Source organism: Rutidosis leptorrhynchoides, chromosome 5, assembly GCF_046630445.1.
Source record: "Rutidosis leptorrhynchoides isolate AG116_Rl617_1_P2 chromosome 5, CSIRO_AGI_Rlap_v1, whole genome shotgun sequence".
Lineage (NCBI taxonomy): Eukaryota > Viridiplantae > Streptophyta > Magnoliopsida > Asterales > Asteraceae > Rutidosis > Rutidosis leptorrhynchoides.
Genome location: NC_092337.1, coordinates 454109320 through 454126730, shown reverse-complemented (window position 1 = coordinate 454126730; position 17411 = coordinate 454109320). Strand labels below are relative to the sequence as shown.

Here is a 17411-nt window from a genome sequence, read left to right as displayed (position 1 = left end):
AAACCCGAATAGGATAACATGGAATTAACCATTTCCTTAAGGACCCTATTCTTCCTTTCAGATATACCATTTTGTTGTGGAGTATAAGGAGCTGTGGTCTCATGGATAATACCAACGGATTGGAAATACGATTGGTCAATGTATTCACCTCCCCTATCTGTTCTAAGTCTTTTAATCAAAGCCTTTTGTTGTAATTCTACTTCAGTATTAAATATTTTAAATTTATCTAATGCTTCATCCTTAGTATGTAACAAATAAACATAGCAAAATCTAGAAGCATCATCAATAAAAGTCACAAAATATTTCTTGTTCCCTAAAGTAGGAGTAGCATGCAAATCACATAAATCACTATGTATTAATTCCAAAATTTCAGTATCACGATGTACATTTTGAAATGGTTTCTTAGTGATCTTTGTTAACATACACGTTTTACACTTTTCATTGTTCATGTCAAAAACCGGTATTAATCCATCTTTAGACATATCTTGCATTCTTTTAAAGTGTATATGTCCTAGTCTAGCATGCCAAAGTGTAGAATTATTTATGCTAGAAGTAGATATAAAAGCAAAATTAACATTCAAGTGATTAATGTTAAGTCTAAACATTCTATTGCATAAATAACCAAAACCAACAAACATACCATGTTTTGACAAAACAAACTTATCAGATTCAATCACTTGTTTATAACCACAACAATTTAACACACTATTGGAAACCAAATTTTTTCTTATTTGTGGTACATGCAAAACATCAAACAAATAAATAGTTTTTCCAGAACTAAAACACAAATCCACACTTCCACGTCCATGAACAGAGGCTGTTGACTCATTTCCCATATGAAGAATTGATCCATCAGTCACGGACTCGTAAGTCTTGAACCAAAATCTATCCTTGCATACATGGGTGGTGGCTCCCGAGTCAACCCACCATGCGACATCATCATCCTGCACAAAATAAGCCTCAGATATATATGAAACATAATAATTCTCATTTGAATTATTAAATATATTCTGACTTTTCGAGTTGTGGTTGTTTAAACCATTTCCCGAACCGCTTGTGCTAGATCCTTTGGCATTATTATTACCAAAAATAACCTTGCAATCCTTTTTCATGTGTCCAGTTTTACCACACTTCCAACAAGTCAATTTAGACTTCTTGTTCGGATTAGCCTTGTTATAACCTTGATGTTTACGTTTGCCCTTTTTGTCATTATTACTAGTGAACTTTTTATGTTCCACCATATTGACAACAGACGTACCAGCAACTTCGTTGCTCTTTGGCTTGTCATTATCCTGCAACCTGAGGGATTCCTCAATACGCAGATGACTACCCAACTCAACAAGAGTTAACTCCTCCTTCTTATGTTTCAAAGAATGTTTAAATTCTTTCCAAGATAGAGGTAGTTTATCAATTATGCTTGAGACTTGAATAGACTCATCCATGTTCATCTTATGTTGTGTGAATTGACCAAGTATATGAATGAGCTCATTGTATTGTTCCAAGACCGGTCTAGAATCGACCATCTTGTAATTATTAAAATTACTCACAAGGAACTTTTTACTAGAAGCATCCTCAGACATATACTTGGTTTCTAAACAGTCCCATAGTTCTTTAGAAGATTCAACATTTAGGTAAATATCAAAAAGGGAATCAGCCATACCATTGAGGATTAAACCTCTAGCGATGTAGTCATCGTTCTCCCACTTGCACCTTTTTCGAATTTGTTCAATAGTGGCATCATCACCATGATCTTCAGGAATTGGTGTGCTGAGTACGTACACCACACTCATGCTGCTCAGAAAGAAGTGCATCTTCTTTTGCCATCTCCTAAAATCAATTCCCTCAAACTTATCAAGTTTGGAGAAATTCGCCGTCATGTGTTTCATCGTAGCTGCCATCGATTATAACGAATAATTACTTTCGATTGTTGGAGGTTTTATTGAAATTTCGGGTAGGGTAAAATAATCGATAGCCGGATAAATCACTGAATCGTGGTATCACTTTCCGAAAGTAATTATTCGACCCTTATTGCCTGGGTTACACGAATATCACTTTGGGATAAGACAGAGATTAGTTCTTGTTATTGGCAGTAAACAAGAACTCTTTTGCATAAGAGTATTAAGGTGTTTTTCGTATATCTTATTCTCATAAATGATAGTCCTTATTTATAGGCACCCAAAAATAAGTATTATTCCACGATGGAGATGTTTCACTAACTAATTTCGTTTTCAAATCTAAAACAAATCCTTTACATAAAGTTGTTTGTTTTATTCCAACAACCAAATCAAGGAAATCGTTTTCAAATCTAAACAAATCCTTTACATAAAGTTGTTTGTTTTATTTCCAACAACCAAATCAAGGAAATCGTTTTCAAATCTAAAACAAATCCTTTACATAAAGTTGTTTGTTTTATTTTCCAACAACCAAATCTAGAAAATCGTTTTCAAATCTAAAACAAATCCTTTACATAAAGTTGTTTATTTTATTTCCAACAACCAAATCAAGGAAATCGTTTTCAAATCTAAAACAAATCCTTTACATAAAGTTGTTTGTTTTATTTCCAACAACCAAATCTAGGAAATCGTTTTCAAATCTAAAACAAATCCTTTACATAAAGTTGTTTGTTTTATTTCCACGATGGAGATGTTTCACCTATTGCAGGAATAATACTTCCGTAATCACTCAAATTTGTGATAATGGAAAACCACTTTCGAGTCCGGGCAATCTATCACTTAATGGGTGTACACTCCGTACCTCCTAACCCGTTTACAAGTGTAGATTAAATCCCTTAATTACACTAAATTTCCAACATTTGCAACTGTAATTCAGTTTCACATATGTAACATACTCAAATAAATGTTTATAATCAGTAAAGTAAATACAGGAATGTGAATTACACAAAGCTTCCGAGAGAGAACATTATTACTAACTAGTTTGGCAATTAGATAACTGATCAAAATTAGTAAACATCAACTTCATATACAAAATATCAACAAACAACTTACATGTTATTATTAGACAAATCTTGGAGTATTTATTATTATACAGTCCTGTTCTCCACAAGCAATGCAGAGCACAACAATCTGTACAAAGCTCACACGAGCACGACTAAACAAGTGTGACCCATACCCAATATAGTATGAACAAACTAATTAAGCAGTTACAAAGACCATTATACGCTTTCTAGAGGAAAAGTATGTACGAAAAGCCTACCAAGAGTGTATAAATGAATTCATCGAACACTTAATAAGGATTCCAACAATGAGCGTAAACATTAGCAAATTAATCACTGTGTAGTGTGTACAAACTTCTGTTTCCAACAGTATATGTATACTTATCATTCCTAACAGATTCAAGATTATAAATTATGAGGTACAACATTAATCTCAAACTTATAATTCTACACATATGAGTACAAACCAATAATACTGTACACACACAACAATCAATAGCTTATAGCTTATTGGTATTAAAACAACAAACTGATCAACATTTTCTTACAGAACTTTGCCAAACCTCGACGAATTGCTGATCTTTCCTAGTAACAAACATCTTATTTCCGCCAAATCCAAGATTTGTTATCCTATTTCCTCCAATATCCATCGACCTACCCAAAACGTTCTTCTTAAACACTCTATCTTCCTTCAAATTTTGACCCGTTGTCGATGAACCCATTAAAACCTCAGACCACAGCTCCAATTCACCTTCTTTACTACAAAATACTTGATTTCCATGGTTTTCGATCTTGTAACCAAACCCTTGTCTCTTCAAATTTGACATTTTTCTAGGATCACCAAGACAATTCCAAGTTACATTAGACGATATGTCCCTAAAATCGATATAAGAAACCTCCCCTGAGTTTATACCAACTTTGAAAACAGCTGAAAGGGTATCCGAAGCTGTAATATCCGAAAAGCAATCGGATTTTTCTTTAATTTCCGAAACAAGATTCCCAGACCGTATATCCCAAAACTTGATGTTTCCTGAAATCCCAGATGGTCCACTGTGGGACCCAGAAGCCATTAAAAGATTAAGACTTGGAATCCAATTCAGTTTTGTTGATGGAATTGCAGAATCAAGATCAGCTCCGAATATTTCATTATGCCCAATTTCGGTTACAACTTTAAAACTATCGTTGAGATCAGATACCAAAATAGAGTTCGAATTCCTACGACTTGATTCAAAACTAGTGAATAATAACTCAGGGGATGTTCCAATTGCTTGAACAGTTGAACCAGATTTGGTCACATTTTCCCAATTTAAAGTCTGTCTAACAGAACCCACATCAAGATCAATAATTTGCAACCCACTGAAATCAGTGGCACCAGCTGCAATAATGTTAGGAGATAAAGCTATTAAAGAATCAATAGCTGTAAATTGGGTCAAAGTAGTTGACTTTCTTTGTAAAGACCAATCAAAAGATGTAATTTTGCTTCCATGAGATACATGAACTGATCCATTAGGTGTTGTGGCAATTGCAGAAGGTGAGTCTCTACCACTTAGAGGCAAAATCATTGACTTTTCAAGGTCAAAAGGTTCAAATTGAGATGGGTTTGATTGAGATTGAACAAGAAGACTTTCAACTCCATAAAATTTTGCTTCAAAAACAATATCTTGGATTTCAAAGGTTTTAGCTTTAGATGGCAGATTCCCAGTTCTTAAAAGAGATAATATAATTGAAAACAATTCAGGGTCTCTGTCAATAAAAGGGATATTGTTTCGTTCAGAAGAAGAATTGAAAAGTTTAGAGAAAAGGGTATTTGTGCCAGCTAGGGTTAGGGTTTGTATGGTGGTTTGAAACAGTTGACCACCCACATCAATGGTGACTATGTTGAGTTTGTTGAATTCTTGATTCTTTGGGTTCCCAAAAGGTGGCATCTTTAACAAGAATTGTAAGAAATTTTTAAGAAAGATTGAAGCTTTTTGATCAGTATGATGGTTTTGAAGGGGGTTTAATGGTGGGTCAACTATGGTGGGTAGTTGGTTCTTTTCAATTTAGGGTTTCGTAGGATGCCAAGCTGGATTGGATAATGAAAGTCTTGACTGTTTTCGTTTCTACGGAAGAGGAATCAAGAGATGTAGAATAATTTCAGCTGTGAAACAGAACATATTAGGGGTTAGGTACTGCTGTCCGGGTTGGCTTCACTGCTGTACGTATATTCAAATTGGGGACCCTCAAACAAGAATATGGCAATTGAACAAATTTGGACTGGTCACAAAAACATATAGTATGTTGGAAGTTTAAAAGGTATATATATATATATATATATATAATTTTTTTTTTTTTTTTGAAAGGCAAGCTTGCATCAGTCCGGACCGAAGCCTAGTCATCATTTGCACACACACACGCGCTTTCGGGCAGGAAACCCGAACCACACTCTGAGGATCCGACCCTTAAACCATCCCGAGGGGCAGGCGGGCCGGACCTTAGTCCCGGAGCGGGTCGGTAAAACCTTCCCTTTGGGCCACCTTCAAGGAATATATTTCAATTCCTAGAGCGGGTGACGAGGTTCGAACCCGAGACCTCTAGCCCTGCGAGTACACAAGTGTAACCGCGGTACCGCTGGACCGAAGATCCGTTGGTTTAAAAGGTATATATTGATATACTCCGTATAAGTTTGCACTTCAAAAAATATACTCTTATATTTATAAGAGTTTGAAGAATGAATAATCAGGCTGGTTTGGTCAGGATCTGATCTCATAAGAACTCCACAACCGATTACGGAGTCTTACATTAGTGATGATTGTGATTAAAAAATATATTATGACATTGTACAGGTTCCAAATCAAATACTTTATTCTTCCGTAATTTAATTTATTGTCCGGTATTTTATTTTAGATTTTTTAAAATTAATTGTTGATTTTCATAAATATATAATAATCATATGTAAAATTCTATTATACTCTTGATTACTACTTCATACACTTAACAAAAAATTATGTAAAAAGTAAAAATAAAACTGAAAAGTTGAAGGAAAAAAAAAAAAAGGCATGATCCAAAAATCACCCATAAGTTATGAAAATTGAAACGATCCAAAAATCTACTTGAGTTACAAATTATGCATACCCTAACTAGTCTCTTTGAATAGATCCCACGATCTAATTGCCATACAAACATCTATTGATTCGAACAATAACAACGTTGATACAAAGCTAAACAAACAAACACAAAAAACCATTGAGACCTTCAAACCCCCGAGTCTTCTTGTATTACGGGACTAGAGAAACACTAGAGCTAGTTGCCGCACTACAAATTGAAAATATAAACATGTACCAATCCGATGAAACTTGAGACCGCACATAAATCACGAGGGATTAATCATTGAAAAAAGAAACCTAACAATGAAACAAGCCAACCAATTGAGATCCTTAGCCAACTAAACAACTCCCAACTTCAAGGACCAACAACTCCCGGTCTCTTAAGCATACTAGAAACAGTATAACCATTACTAGGAAATCTACCAAACCCGCAATACACATCCTCCAAAGAAACCACCCAAAATCTCCACTAAACCAATACTAGGAAATCCAATAACACCACCTTTGAGACCGGCTACCAGAATTTCAAGTAAACCAACACTTGAATACCAAGGGTCCCTGAGATATTTTATTCTCTAAGGTAAAGACGCAATTACAATAATAAATGTAGGGAAATTGTGGCGTTGTCATTGGCTACAGCCTACAATGTGTGTAATGTCCAGTCTACCATGATAAGTATATGGTCTGCTTTTGCCTCACTATTGTAGTGCTTTGTTCAGAGATCGTGATAAGACTTTCTAAAAGGCCATCCAGCTTGAAATATCTTATGCTTGTTACCTTGATTCATATAATGGCCGGTCTAAAACAAGATTTTGCACATGTTAATCCATAAACATGATCTATATATCTCGACTGGAAAAACACATTGTACCTTGTAAGTCCCAGTATATGTTTATGAACAGATCCAGACATGTTGGTTGCAAAACCAGTCTTTTCTAATCACACATATTGCTCACTTCTTTTACACTAGACTCCTATATCTTATCCATATTTATATTTATTAAGATAAATACAGCAAACCGCCTAATATTGGTAGAGAATAAGAAATGCATGTGACCCCGTTATTCCCAAATACAGTAGTAATTAGTTCTTACCTCCCGAATAATATTAAGGGAGGCTAAAACCCTCATCTACTTGTTTTTAGATCAAAAATATGTTATATATTTTTTTAACGAGCATGGATTTTTAATATATCGGTTGGTTTTAACTACAACAAGCCATATGCATTTAGTCGGTTATGATTTGGTGGCATACATGGGATTATGGATAAAGGAGTTTAGGTAATTGTGGGGTCTATCAACCTAATTGGATCAATCTTTCTCTTGATTGCAATTAGTAGAACTGGCGCCTAGTACCTTTGAGCGGTTCCTAAGAGATTTTTTTTATATTTTTATAATATATTATGAATATGAAATTTTATATAAAAAGAAACTCCAGATCTCAAATTTTGTTCTTTTTTATTTAATTTACTCATAGCCGTTATTATGACAGTTGTGCTGTTAGGGATTTTATTACACGTTATCCACCATTATGGTCAAATATGTTTGATCAGCCATTCAACCTACTGCAGTTCAACATTTATCAGATTAATTAGATTTTTTGCATACCGTTTTGCAAGACATCTAAATCTTCCCCAACTATGCTTCCCTCGAAGATAAACAATAGTATTACTTTAAAATTGTTATAACAATGTAAGCATATTTCTATTTATTAATAAGTAGAAAATTTTATGTCATTCCTCGTATTTTCTTTTAACTTTTATTGTCAAATTATTTAAATTTCATTTTTGAATAATATAATACATTTTGTTGTCCATCTTAAAGCTTTGTTGTCAACTTCATCATATATCTTGTGAGGGCTGTATTTAGCTACCTTATTTTTGGTACTGGCGTGGAGACTATATTAGTTCTAAGTATGTTCTGATGCAGGGGTGATACCTATGTAGCCTTCTATACTACGAATTGTAAACCTAATTAATATTATAACTTACACAAACATGTTTTTTATATATATTTCTTGTAATTATCAGCTTGTTATTTCGTAAATGTTTCAAATAGCTATCAGATTCTATTCGAGTGTATTATCCTCGGCGGTCAATTTTTCCACCATAATAAATGCACTCTTAGACAACGATAATACACTCGAAAAAAATCTGATAACCATATGAAACATTCTACACAATAACAAGCAAATAAGTACAAGAAAAATATATATAAAACATGTTTGTACAAGTTATAGTAGTAGTCAGGTTACACACCGTGATATAAAAGGCAACATAAATATTACCCCACGAAGTGACGGAACCAGAAATTTTTTTCACCAGGGGCGAATTTTTCTAAAAGCGTTCACGTTCACTGCAATTTTTTTGGGAAAAATATGGAGGCTTCGGAGGCAAAAATGGAGACTTTGGGGGCAAAATCTGAAGATTTTAAGGGCAAAATATGAAAATCCAAAATTTTAGGCCTGAAAATTTCAAATCCACTGGGCGGGCACCCCACTCTGTTTCCGCCCCTGTCCCACGTCGGGGAATACTTAGAACAAATATAGTCTCTACGCCAGTACCAAATATAAGGTAGCACAATACAGGTCCCACAAGATATATAATGAAGCTGACAATAAAGCTTCAAGATGCACAACGAAATGTATTATGTTATTTAAAAATGAAACCTACTTAGTTTAACAATAAAAATTAAAAGAAAATATGTGGAGTAACATAAATTTTTCCACTTATCAATAATTAGAAAAATACTTACATTGATTATTTCTAATTGATTATTTCTAAGGTAAACATACCGTTGGAGCAGATTTTGATGTCTTGCAAAACAGTACGCAAAAATTTCAAGTGATCTAATAAAGGTTTAATCGTTGTAGATTGAATGGCTGATCAAACTTATTTGATGTTGGATGACATGTGTAACCAAAGACCCCAATAGCACGACGGTCAAGAAAATGCCCATGACTAAATTAAATTAAGAAAAGAACAAGATTAGAGATCTGGATTTCTTTTTATATAATCAAATTCATTGTATTCATAGTATGATATAAAAGTATAAAGAAACCTGTTAGGAACCGCTCAAAGGTATCAGCAGTTCTACATATTGCAATCAAAAGAAAATTTTAATAGGCCGATAGACTGCACACTTACCTCAACGCCTTTATGGACAGGAAAATTAAGTGGAAAACCATAATCCATGTATGGCACCAAATCATAACCCACTGAATGCATATGGCCTTCAATAGCTAAAGCTAATTCATATATTAAAAATCATTGCTTGTTAAAAAAAATTAACATACTTTTGATCTAAAAACAAGTAGATGATTGGTTTAGCATCCCTTAATAATATTTGGGAAGAGAAGTTAAGTGAGATAAAATTGCCTAGGAACTAAAATTACTAATGTATTAGATGGTTTGCTGCATTTATCTTAAAATATTGGGTGATATAGCTAATAATGAATCAATAACAGTAAATTGAGTCAAAGTAGTTGACTTTCTTTGTAAAGACCAATCAAAAGATGTAACTTTGCTTCCATGAGATACATGAACTGACCCGTTCGGTGTTGTAGCAAACTAGCAATTGCAGAAGGTGAGTCTTTACACCACTTACAGGCAAAATCATTAACTTTTCAAGGTCAAAAGGTTCAAATTGAGATGGGTTTGATTGAGATTGAACAAGAAGACTTTCAACCCCATAAAATTTTGCTTCAAAAACAATATTCTGGATTTCAAAGATTTTAGCTTTTGATGGCAGATTCCCAGTTCTTAAAATAGATAATATAATTGAAAACAATTCAGAATCCCTGTCAATAAAAGGGATATTGTTTACTTCAGAAGAAGAATTGAAAAGTTTAGAGAAAAAAGTATTTGTACCAGCTAGGGTTAGGGTTTGTATGGTGGTTTGAAACAGTTGACCACCCACATCAATGGTGACTATGTTGAGTTTGTTGAATTCTTGATTCTTTGGGTTCCCAAAAGGTGGCATCTTTAACAAGAATTGTAACAAATTTTTAAGAAAGACTGAAGCTTTTTGATTAGTATGATGGTTTTGAAGGGGATTTAATGGTGGGTCAACTATGGTGGTTTATAGGTAGTTGGTTCTTTTCAATTTTGGTTCTTCTCAATTTACTGGTTTTCGTTTCAATGGAAGAGGAATCAAGAGATGTGGAATAATTTCAGTTGTGAAACAGAACATATTAAGGGTTAGGTACTGCTGTCCGGGTTCTTCACTGCTGTACAAATATTTCAAATTGGGGACCCTTAAAAAAAAAATATGCCAATTGAACAAATCTGGACCGGTCACAAAAACATATAATTTGTATGTTCGAAGAGGAAATTTGAAGTTTAAAAGATATGAATCGATAATCGATAAATAAGTTTAAAACATCAAAAAATATACTCACATATATATATATATATATATATATATATATATATATGGTAATAATCAAGAGAGAAGCACTTTTTTAGAGGAAGGGGGAAGTAAATTATTTTTTATTTTTTTTCATTTTTTGAAAAAACTTTGTTCACGAACATTATATATTAGATGAAAATATGGACATTTAAAAAAGAGACTTTGTGATAAATGCCATTATTTTAGCGAAAAAATGCTCAAATAAAAAAATTAAAACATTCAATGCATTGAATGTTTTGCTGCTGAGTTTATTTGCATCGTTTTGTTTTCATCTTGTGTGAAGTGTTTTTTTCGCATTTAGCCCGATTTAGAGTTTAGGTTTTTGGATTTTGGGTTTTCGAGTTTACTCCGTAAACCCTCAACCCAAAACTCTAAACCCTAAACTCTAAACCGTTCGTGTTAAAATATTCAATCTAAACCCTAATTTCTAAACCCTAAACCCTAATTTCTAAACCCAAAACCCTAATTTCTAAACCCTAATAGCTAAACCCTAAATTATAATCCCATAATTTCTAAACCTTAATTTCTAAACCCTAATTTCTAATCCCTTAAAAAAACTCAGCAGTAAAACATTCAATGCATTGAATGTTTTTATTTTTTTCTTCGAGCATTTTTCCCGCCAAAATAATGACAATCCTCACAAAGTGTCTTTTTTAAATGTTCATATTTTCATCTAATCTATAATGTTCGTGAACAAAATTTTTTCAAAAAACGAAAAAAATCACTTTTCCCCAAAAAAGTGATTCCCTCTTGATTAAATCTCTATATATAAAAGTATGAAGAATGAATAATCAGGTGGTTTGGTCACGATCTGATCTCAGAAGACCACTTTCAATCGTGGCTAAAATTTTACTCTTCTTAATTGTCTGATCAGTCTTACATCATCACCAAAATCTTATAACTAACTAATAATTAAAAACTCACTATCATAGTATCATGGCTACGACAATATTCATCTTGATATACAATGTACAAATACTAAAGCATAAAACCTAAACAATATAAAGCATGCAAGCCCATGTTGGTTAAGTAATGCTCGTCATATCTATGGTAAAATTTCTATGGTGAATGCTAAGAGGAGTTGGTGTCTATGGGACCATGAGTTTGGCGAACGCCACATCAACTTGGCGAGCCATATGGACTGGTCTAAGAACTCTCACTGGTCTAAGAACTCCATAATTGATTACCGAGTATTACATTACTAGGTGATGTGATTAAAAATATATATATGGGCTATGGCATTGTATAGGGATCCAAATAAAATACTTCATCCGCCCCTAATTTATTGTCGGGTATTTCATTTTAGATTACTCCAAATTAATTGTCAATTTTTACAAGTAGATAAGAATAATATAATAAATTTCTTTAATACTCATACTTTATGCATATATAAAAATATGTAAAAAATAAAGAATAAAATTAAAAAATAAACAAAACAGTGTGATAATGATCCAACAACAATTAACCACCCGCGCCAATCTACCCAACTGTCAAAATCTCGAAGCGAAGAAATACCAACCCATAACTGACCCAAACATGTTAGTTGCAAAACTAGTCTTTTCGAATCACATGTTCATTTCTTTTACACTAGACTCCTATATCTTATCCATACTTATTATTTTTCTAAGAAAAACGCAGCAAGCTATCTAATATTGGTAGATTATAAGAAGTCCATGTGACCCCGTTACTCCCAAATACAGTAGTAATTTTAGTTCCCAGGTGATTTCATCTCACTTAACTTTTCTTCCCAAATAATATTAGGCCATATATAACGCATCGTGCTCCAGGAGTTTTTCACCCTGCACGCCGGCAACACGCCTCTAGCGCGGCGTGCTGGTGGGTCAATAGTGGTGACGTGCTAGTGGCTGGCACGATGAAGAAGGTTGCGCGTGTTGGTGTGTTGGACGATGTGACTTCTCGTCATTGGTGTTGGTGGTAACCGTTTGACTCAAACACCAAAAATCAAACATTTTCATTTTCAAAATGCAACGGATATAAAAGTTAATAAATACAATAATTTTAATAATATTAAATATATACCATTTTACCTAAAAAAATAAACTCCACTCAACACCTTTTTTATACAATCTCATCCATATTTTCTCTCAATTTTTTAATTCTTCAATGTTTTCTAAACAACACTTAACAATGGTGAACCTCAAACCGAACGAATGGCCGTTGTATAATAACATTTTAATCAACACCGGCGAACCAACAACTTTCGGCTCTTCATCTTCAACCCAATCTCGCACTTCACTTGGTTTTGCCGGTTATACAACAACCTCGTTCAATATTAGCCAACAAGAAATTCAACATCAACTACAAAAACTTCAAAAACTACAATAAATTCAACGAGAACTCGAGTTAACCCCACAATGACCTTTTCAACAAACTCATAACAGTTCAACATTAGCCAACTAGAAACCCAACATGAATACCAACAACAAATCGAACAAGAAACTGAACAAGAAACGCAAGCCAGTGGTTCGAGGAGAAAAAGAAGTCACCAACGAAAGACAAAGAAAAGGCACGCGAACAGTGCAACAAAAGAGTGTTCCGCAAGAAGAAGTTTGATTGACACTGAAACGACTCGTCCATATTACTATAAACGCAGTACGTTAGTCATTGGTCCCATAGTGAGGTATTTGACCTCTATATGATACGTTTTAGAAAATATTGCATTCGTTTCATAAAAAGCACACCATTATTATACATAATGCATATTTTAAACAAGTGGGCGATTATTTAAGAAATAATCCCCAAAATACATCGGTTTCCAAATACTACACACGTGACATAACAGTCAAATATAATACATGATAAAGGTTTTATTGAATGCAACACTTTATTTAATTAAAAGCATGAGACTCCATGCACAGCTTGCACAGATAATGCAACAGCGAAAGACTTTCTTAAGGACCCGAGAATAAACATACTTAAACAGTCAACACAAAGGTTGGCGAGATAACCAACGAGCTTATAGCTCAGTGGTACCCGATGCCTTTGATCCCTGGGCCCACAGTGGGGGAAGCTTTTACCCAAGAAAGGCGCAAGTTCGATTCTCAGTCTGGGCGCCCCGCATGGAATTATTTCTCCCTCCGGGGGGAAATTTGTGAAGTGTTTCGGGGGTCTAGCTAGCTGGGGTAAAAATCGCCTTGCCATCACTGTGGGTACTGGGAGGAGGTACTTTTCCGGCACAGGTCCCTTTCGGGGTGGGATTGGTGGGTGCTACGGCACACAGGGTTAGCGTGTCTCTGCCAACTTACACGTTTTGACCCAAGGTTGGTGAGATATATAGGTTTAGCATCGATATAAATATAGACCATAAGATTTCATAGTTATAAATATATGTACACTCGCAAGTGTATAAAAGTATTATATAAGTTGTTGAGCGCTTCGGTAACCATACTTAACCATTAATGTAGCATATTCCCTTTATTATGAAATCTCCTTACACTGTACTAAGTGTAGTAAAAACGAAGTACTATGCAACCGTTTACGATACTAGAGCGACTAGCCCGGTTGGGGTTGTCAAACCCGATAGATCTATCAATAGGATTCGCGCTTACATGTTCTTACAACATGTAAATATTAGTTACCAAGCTATTAGGGAAGATATGCAATGTGGTACAACTCAACGTAGAATATATTTTTAGTACTTGTGTCCATGGCGTAAAACATAAAATGCATGTATTCAAGCCCGGGTTGAGGCAGTTTATTTCTTTTTGGAGTTTTTCTTGTGAGGTAGTATTTATTAATACTCTTATTATTATTACTATCATTATTTTTATCACTATTATTATTATTATTACAAATAAATATTATTTTACAAAAATACATTACAAATATATTAATATTACATATTACTAAGTTTTTATAACTAAAATAATATTAAGTAAGCTATATATAAATTATATCAATAATATAAATATATATATATATATATATATATATATATATATATATATATTCTTACCATATATAAATCTTGAAATAAACTTCTATTTTAATATATTACTAGTTAAAGACCCGCGAATTCGCGGGATTTTTTTAAAAAGTTTGTTATGATAAAGTAGAAATAAAATGAAACAATAATCAAATTTGTTAAACTAAATCAAATGCCGACTAATATGTCATAATGTACTAATATAAATATAACCCACTTGTAGAGTTGACTCATATGGCAGCCCGTATTTGCCTCCTTTCTTACTTTGTGTTTAAGACCTATATTAGAAATTCCAAAAAATAAAATAGATGAAATTCAATATTGCAACTATTATAACAACCCATCAAATAGTGCAAAGTGAACAATATTTTAATAGCAAGACATCAAATATTAGCATAATTCTAATCCACCATCTCTACACAAGCACATTCTAACTTTTATAGGTATTTAATTGAACTATATAAACATTCTTGTTATTGCTTTAACAACTAAAATATGAAATAGTAAAGGGGAATGGACGAATTATATACCCTACGGTCACACTCTAACTAAAATAAATCTGTTAGGCACCTTTGGCGTTATACAGAAAAAGTATAAGCACGGGGTTCACTTGAAGTTACAAAATCACATGACTAACCTTTCCAAAGATGGCTTCAACATTGATGCTTGCCTCTTTAATACTAAATTAACAAACTTGTTATCCATGGTAACATATTAATGATATCCATCAAGTAGCCAGCAAATTTATGTCACCTTAGAGTATGTACCAAATGAGGTCCAATAATCACACGATCGATTACAATGATTACACAATAACGCATTACAATGACTACACATGTAGGTTCAGTCACCTTAGTCTGAATAGTAACTCGTAACGCCTGAACAAACACAATGAAGTAACGGTCAGGAATTTTTTTGGATGAACAAAGCAGAAAAATAAAGCAACACAAAATACTAAACAAATAAACATAATAACATATATATGTGGTATGTCATTTAACCAAACCTAAATGGACAAAAGTTAACCGACAAAAAATAAAATCGGTTAGACATGTGAAAAGCCGCCGACTTCCTAAACTGTAAAACATCATCATATGAAAGTCAACTATTTGACCCATATTTATATATCTAACTGTTACCTAACCCGATATGTACCGACCCATCTTGACCTACACATTAATGATACTGTTTTGACCCAAGCCTATCTGCCCTTTACCCAATCCTGCCAAATTTCCAAATCATATAACCCAAAGTCAGAATCTCATACTTGAATCTCCCACCTGTGTATACAAAGAAACATAATACTCACATACCCACACGTTTTATTCACTTATTTGTACTCACTCTTGGCTGAAGAGTACCAGTTACAAAAGTTCAAAAGCAAAATAGTATTGTAACTAAACTTAGCAACATAAAGAAAAGCAACTACCATCCCATCACATTTTGTTCACTTATTTCTACTCATCATTATAGAATTGTCAACGACATCATGCAATTGCTCAAAGATTATGACTTATTCAACAAAGCACAAAGCATTTAGAAAAAAGCTACTAAACCACAAAATGCATACTACACCCAACCTATGTATGTTAAAAAGTAAAAATAGACGAATAATTAAACACGAATTTAACATTAGGAACAAACCTGCGTGTTCTTCAACATAGAATCTATGATCAACTGCAGCAGAAGAACATAGAGCTACTCACTTGACAGCAAACAATTGCATAATAAATGAACAACAAAAATGCAGAAACTACACGTAATAAACATAATTGAGTAACCGAGATAATATATCTTCACTTGACCCATTGGCTGAAATGACATCAACGCCGTGACCACTAAGAAAAAACACGTGCAAGATGAAAGAATAATACTAACACAACTTATTGACATGCATAACTTATTATTATTATTAATTATTATTAATTATTACTACTACTACTACCACTATTGTAAGGAGTTAGACAGATTACCTTCTTCATGGAAAAGAGCTCGCTTAGCTGACTTTTGTTGCGGAGAAACATAATACATTGACCATAACATGCTACAACAAACAATACATAACAAAACAAATCTAAAAATTGGATCAATAAACTGGAAATTACATTATTAACCAACCTTAATAAAATTAAAGAATTTGAAAAAAAAAACAAAAAACAAATTCTTAACGATAAATCTAAATATTAGAACATATGAGAAAACAAAAACAGAACATTAAAAACAAATTATTACGACATTTTGTGTAACTTTACCTGATTTAATCCAAGGTTTTCAGTGTTCGGTTGACTCGATCAGCAAGTAATATTCGTTTGATAAAATATCAGTATTAATTTATTTGTTTGAATCCAAAGTGGCTGGGTCTCTTTTTATTGTACAAATTTGAAATATTGCAAATTCTAAAAATCAACAGAGAGGTGGGAAAAAGGCTGGAAGATCAAGTCGTATGAAACGATCGATTGTAATTGATATTGATATTGTATATTGTATATGTATATTACCATTACTTCCGCTAATATTGGATGGATAAGATTTGCTCCAAAATTATTGAACACGTTGGAGTATATATGAATAAGATTTAATAGATTTGATATAATCAAATGTCTCTTATTGTGGGATTAGATTATATGAGCGATGAGCCGATGATGAAGGTGTGTGATTGAAAAAGAAATTGGGGCGATTTGGGGGATGTTTGACTTTGATAGTTTGAATACGATTTGCCAAAATAAGCCATGTTAATAAAATAAATGCAATTAAATCAAATTATACTCGGTAACATAAATATAAATTATTTATAATTTAATATAATACTCCGTATAATATAATTTATAATTTTAATAATTTCCGAATTTTTTGTTTCGTTCAGTTGATGGCAGTATATCTAATGCACAACCTGTTTTTGTTATGTGCACAATCTTTACAATGTTATACTCTGTAAAATATAATGGTTGTGTACATAACAAAAATGGGTTGTGTACATATCATCACCCATACCTAATTCATTGTGATAATTTGAAAAA

The 17411-nt window shown here is 33.2% G+C and overlaps 2 protein-coding genes and 1 long non-coding RNA gene across 3 annotated transcripts; all 3 read right to left on the bottom strand.

The window, feature by feature from the left end:
* Positions 1–3231: 3231 nt before the first annotated feature.
* On the bottom strand, positions 3232–5166 carry LOC139847856 (BTB/POZ domain-containing protein At5g41330-like). Its single transcript, XM_071837585.1, has one exon. The coding sequence runs from the start codon at positions 4876–4878 to the stop codon at positions 3487–3489; it is 1392 nt and encodes a 463-aa protein (XP_071693686.1). The 5' UTR covers positions 4879–5166; the 3' UTR covers positions 3232–3486.
* A 1292-nt stretch (positions 5167–6458) lies between these two features.
* On the bottom strand, positions 6459–10019 carry LOC139850170 (BTB/POZ domain-containing protein At5g41330-like). The gene is made up of 3 exons (XM_071839758.1): positions 9578–10019; positions 9185–9285; positions 6459–6614 (listed from the first exon to the last, which is right to left on the bottom strand). The coding sequence occupies exons 1-3, from the start codon at positions 10017–10019 to the stop codon at positions 6459–6461; spliced, it is 699 nt and encodes a 232-aa protein (XP_071695859.1).
* Positions 10020–14474: 4455 nt separating this feature from the next.
* LOC139847746 (uncharacterized) lies at positions 14475–17104 on the bottom strand. The gene is made up of 3 exons (XR_011759655.1): positions 16647–17104; positions 16039–16438; positions 14475–15272 (listed from the first exon to the last, which is right to left on the bottom strand). It is a non-coding gene; the product is annotated as an uncharacterized lncRNA (long non-coding RNA).
* Positions 17105–17411: the final 307 nt, after the last annotated feature.

What these genes read in the sequence shown, in the direction of transcription:
- LOC139850170 (XM_071839758.1), bottom strand. Translation starts at nt 10,019, where the DNA reads ATGCCACCTTTTGGGAACCCAAAGAATCAAGAATTCAACAAACTCAAC. An exon ending in CACCGAACGGGTCAGTTCAT is followed by an intron (nt 9,286 to 9,577) that starts GTATCTCATGGA and finishes TATATGAATTAG; the next exon opens with CTTTAGCTATTGAAGGCCAT. An exon ending in CTGTCCATAAAGGCGTTGAG is followed by an intron (nt 6,615 to 9,184) that starts GTAAGTGTGCAG and finishes TCTTTACCTTAG; the next exon opens with AGAATAAAATATCTCAGGGA.
- LOC139847856 (XM_071837585.1), bottom strand. Translation starts at nt 4,878, where the DNA reads ATGCCACCTTTTGGGAACCCAAAGAATCAAGAATTCAACAAACTCAAC.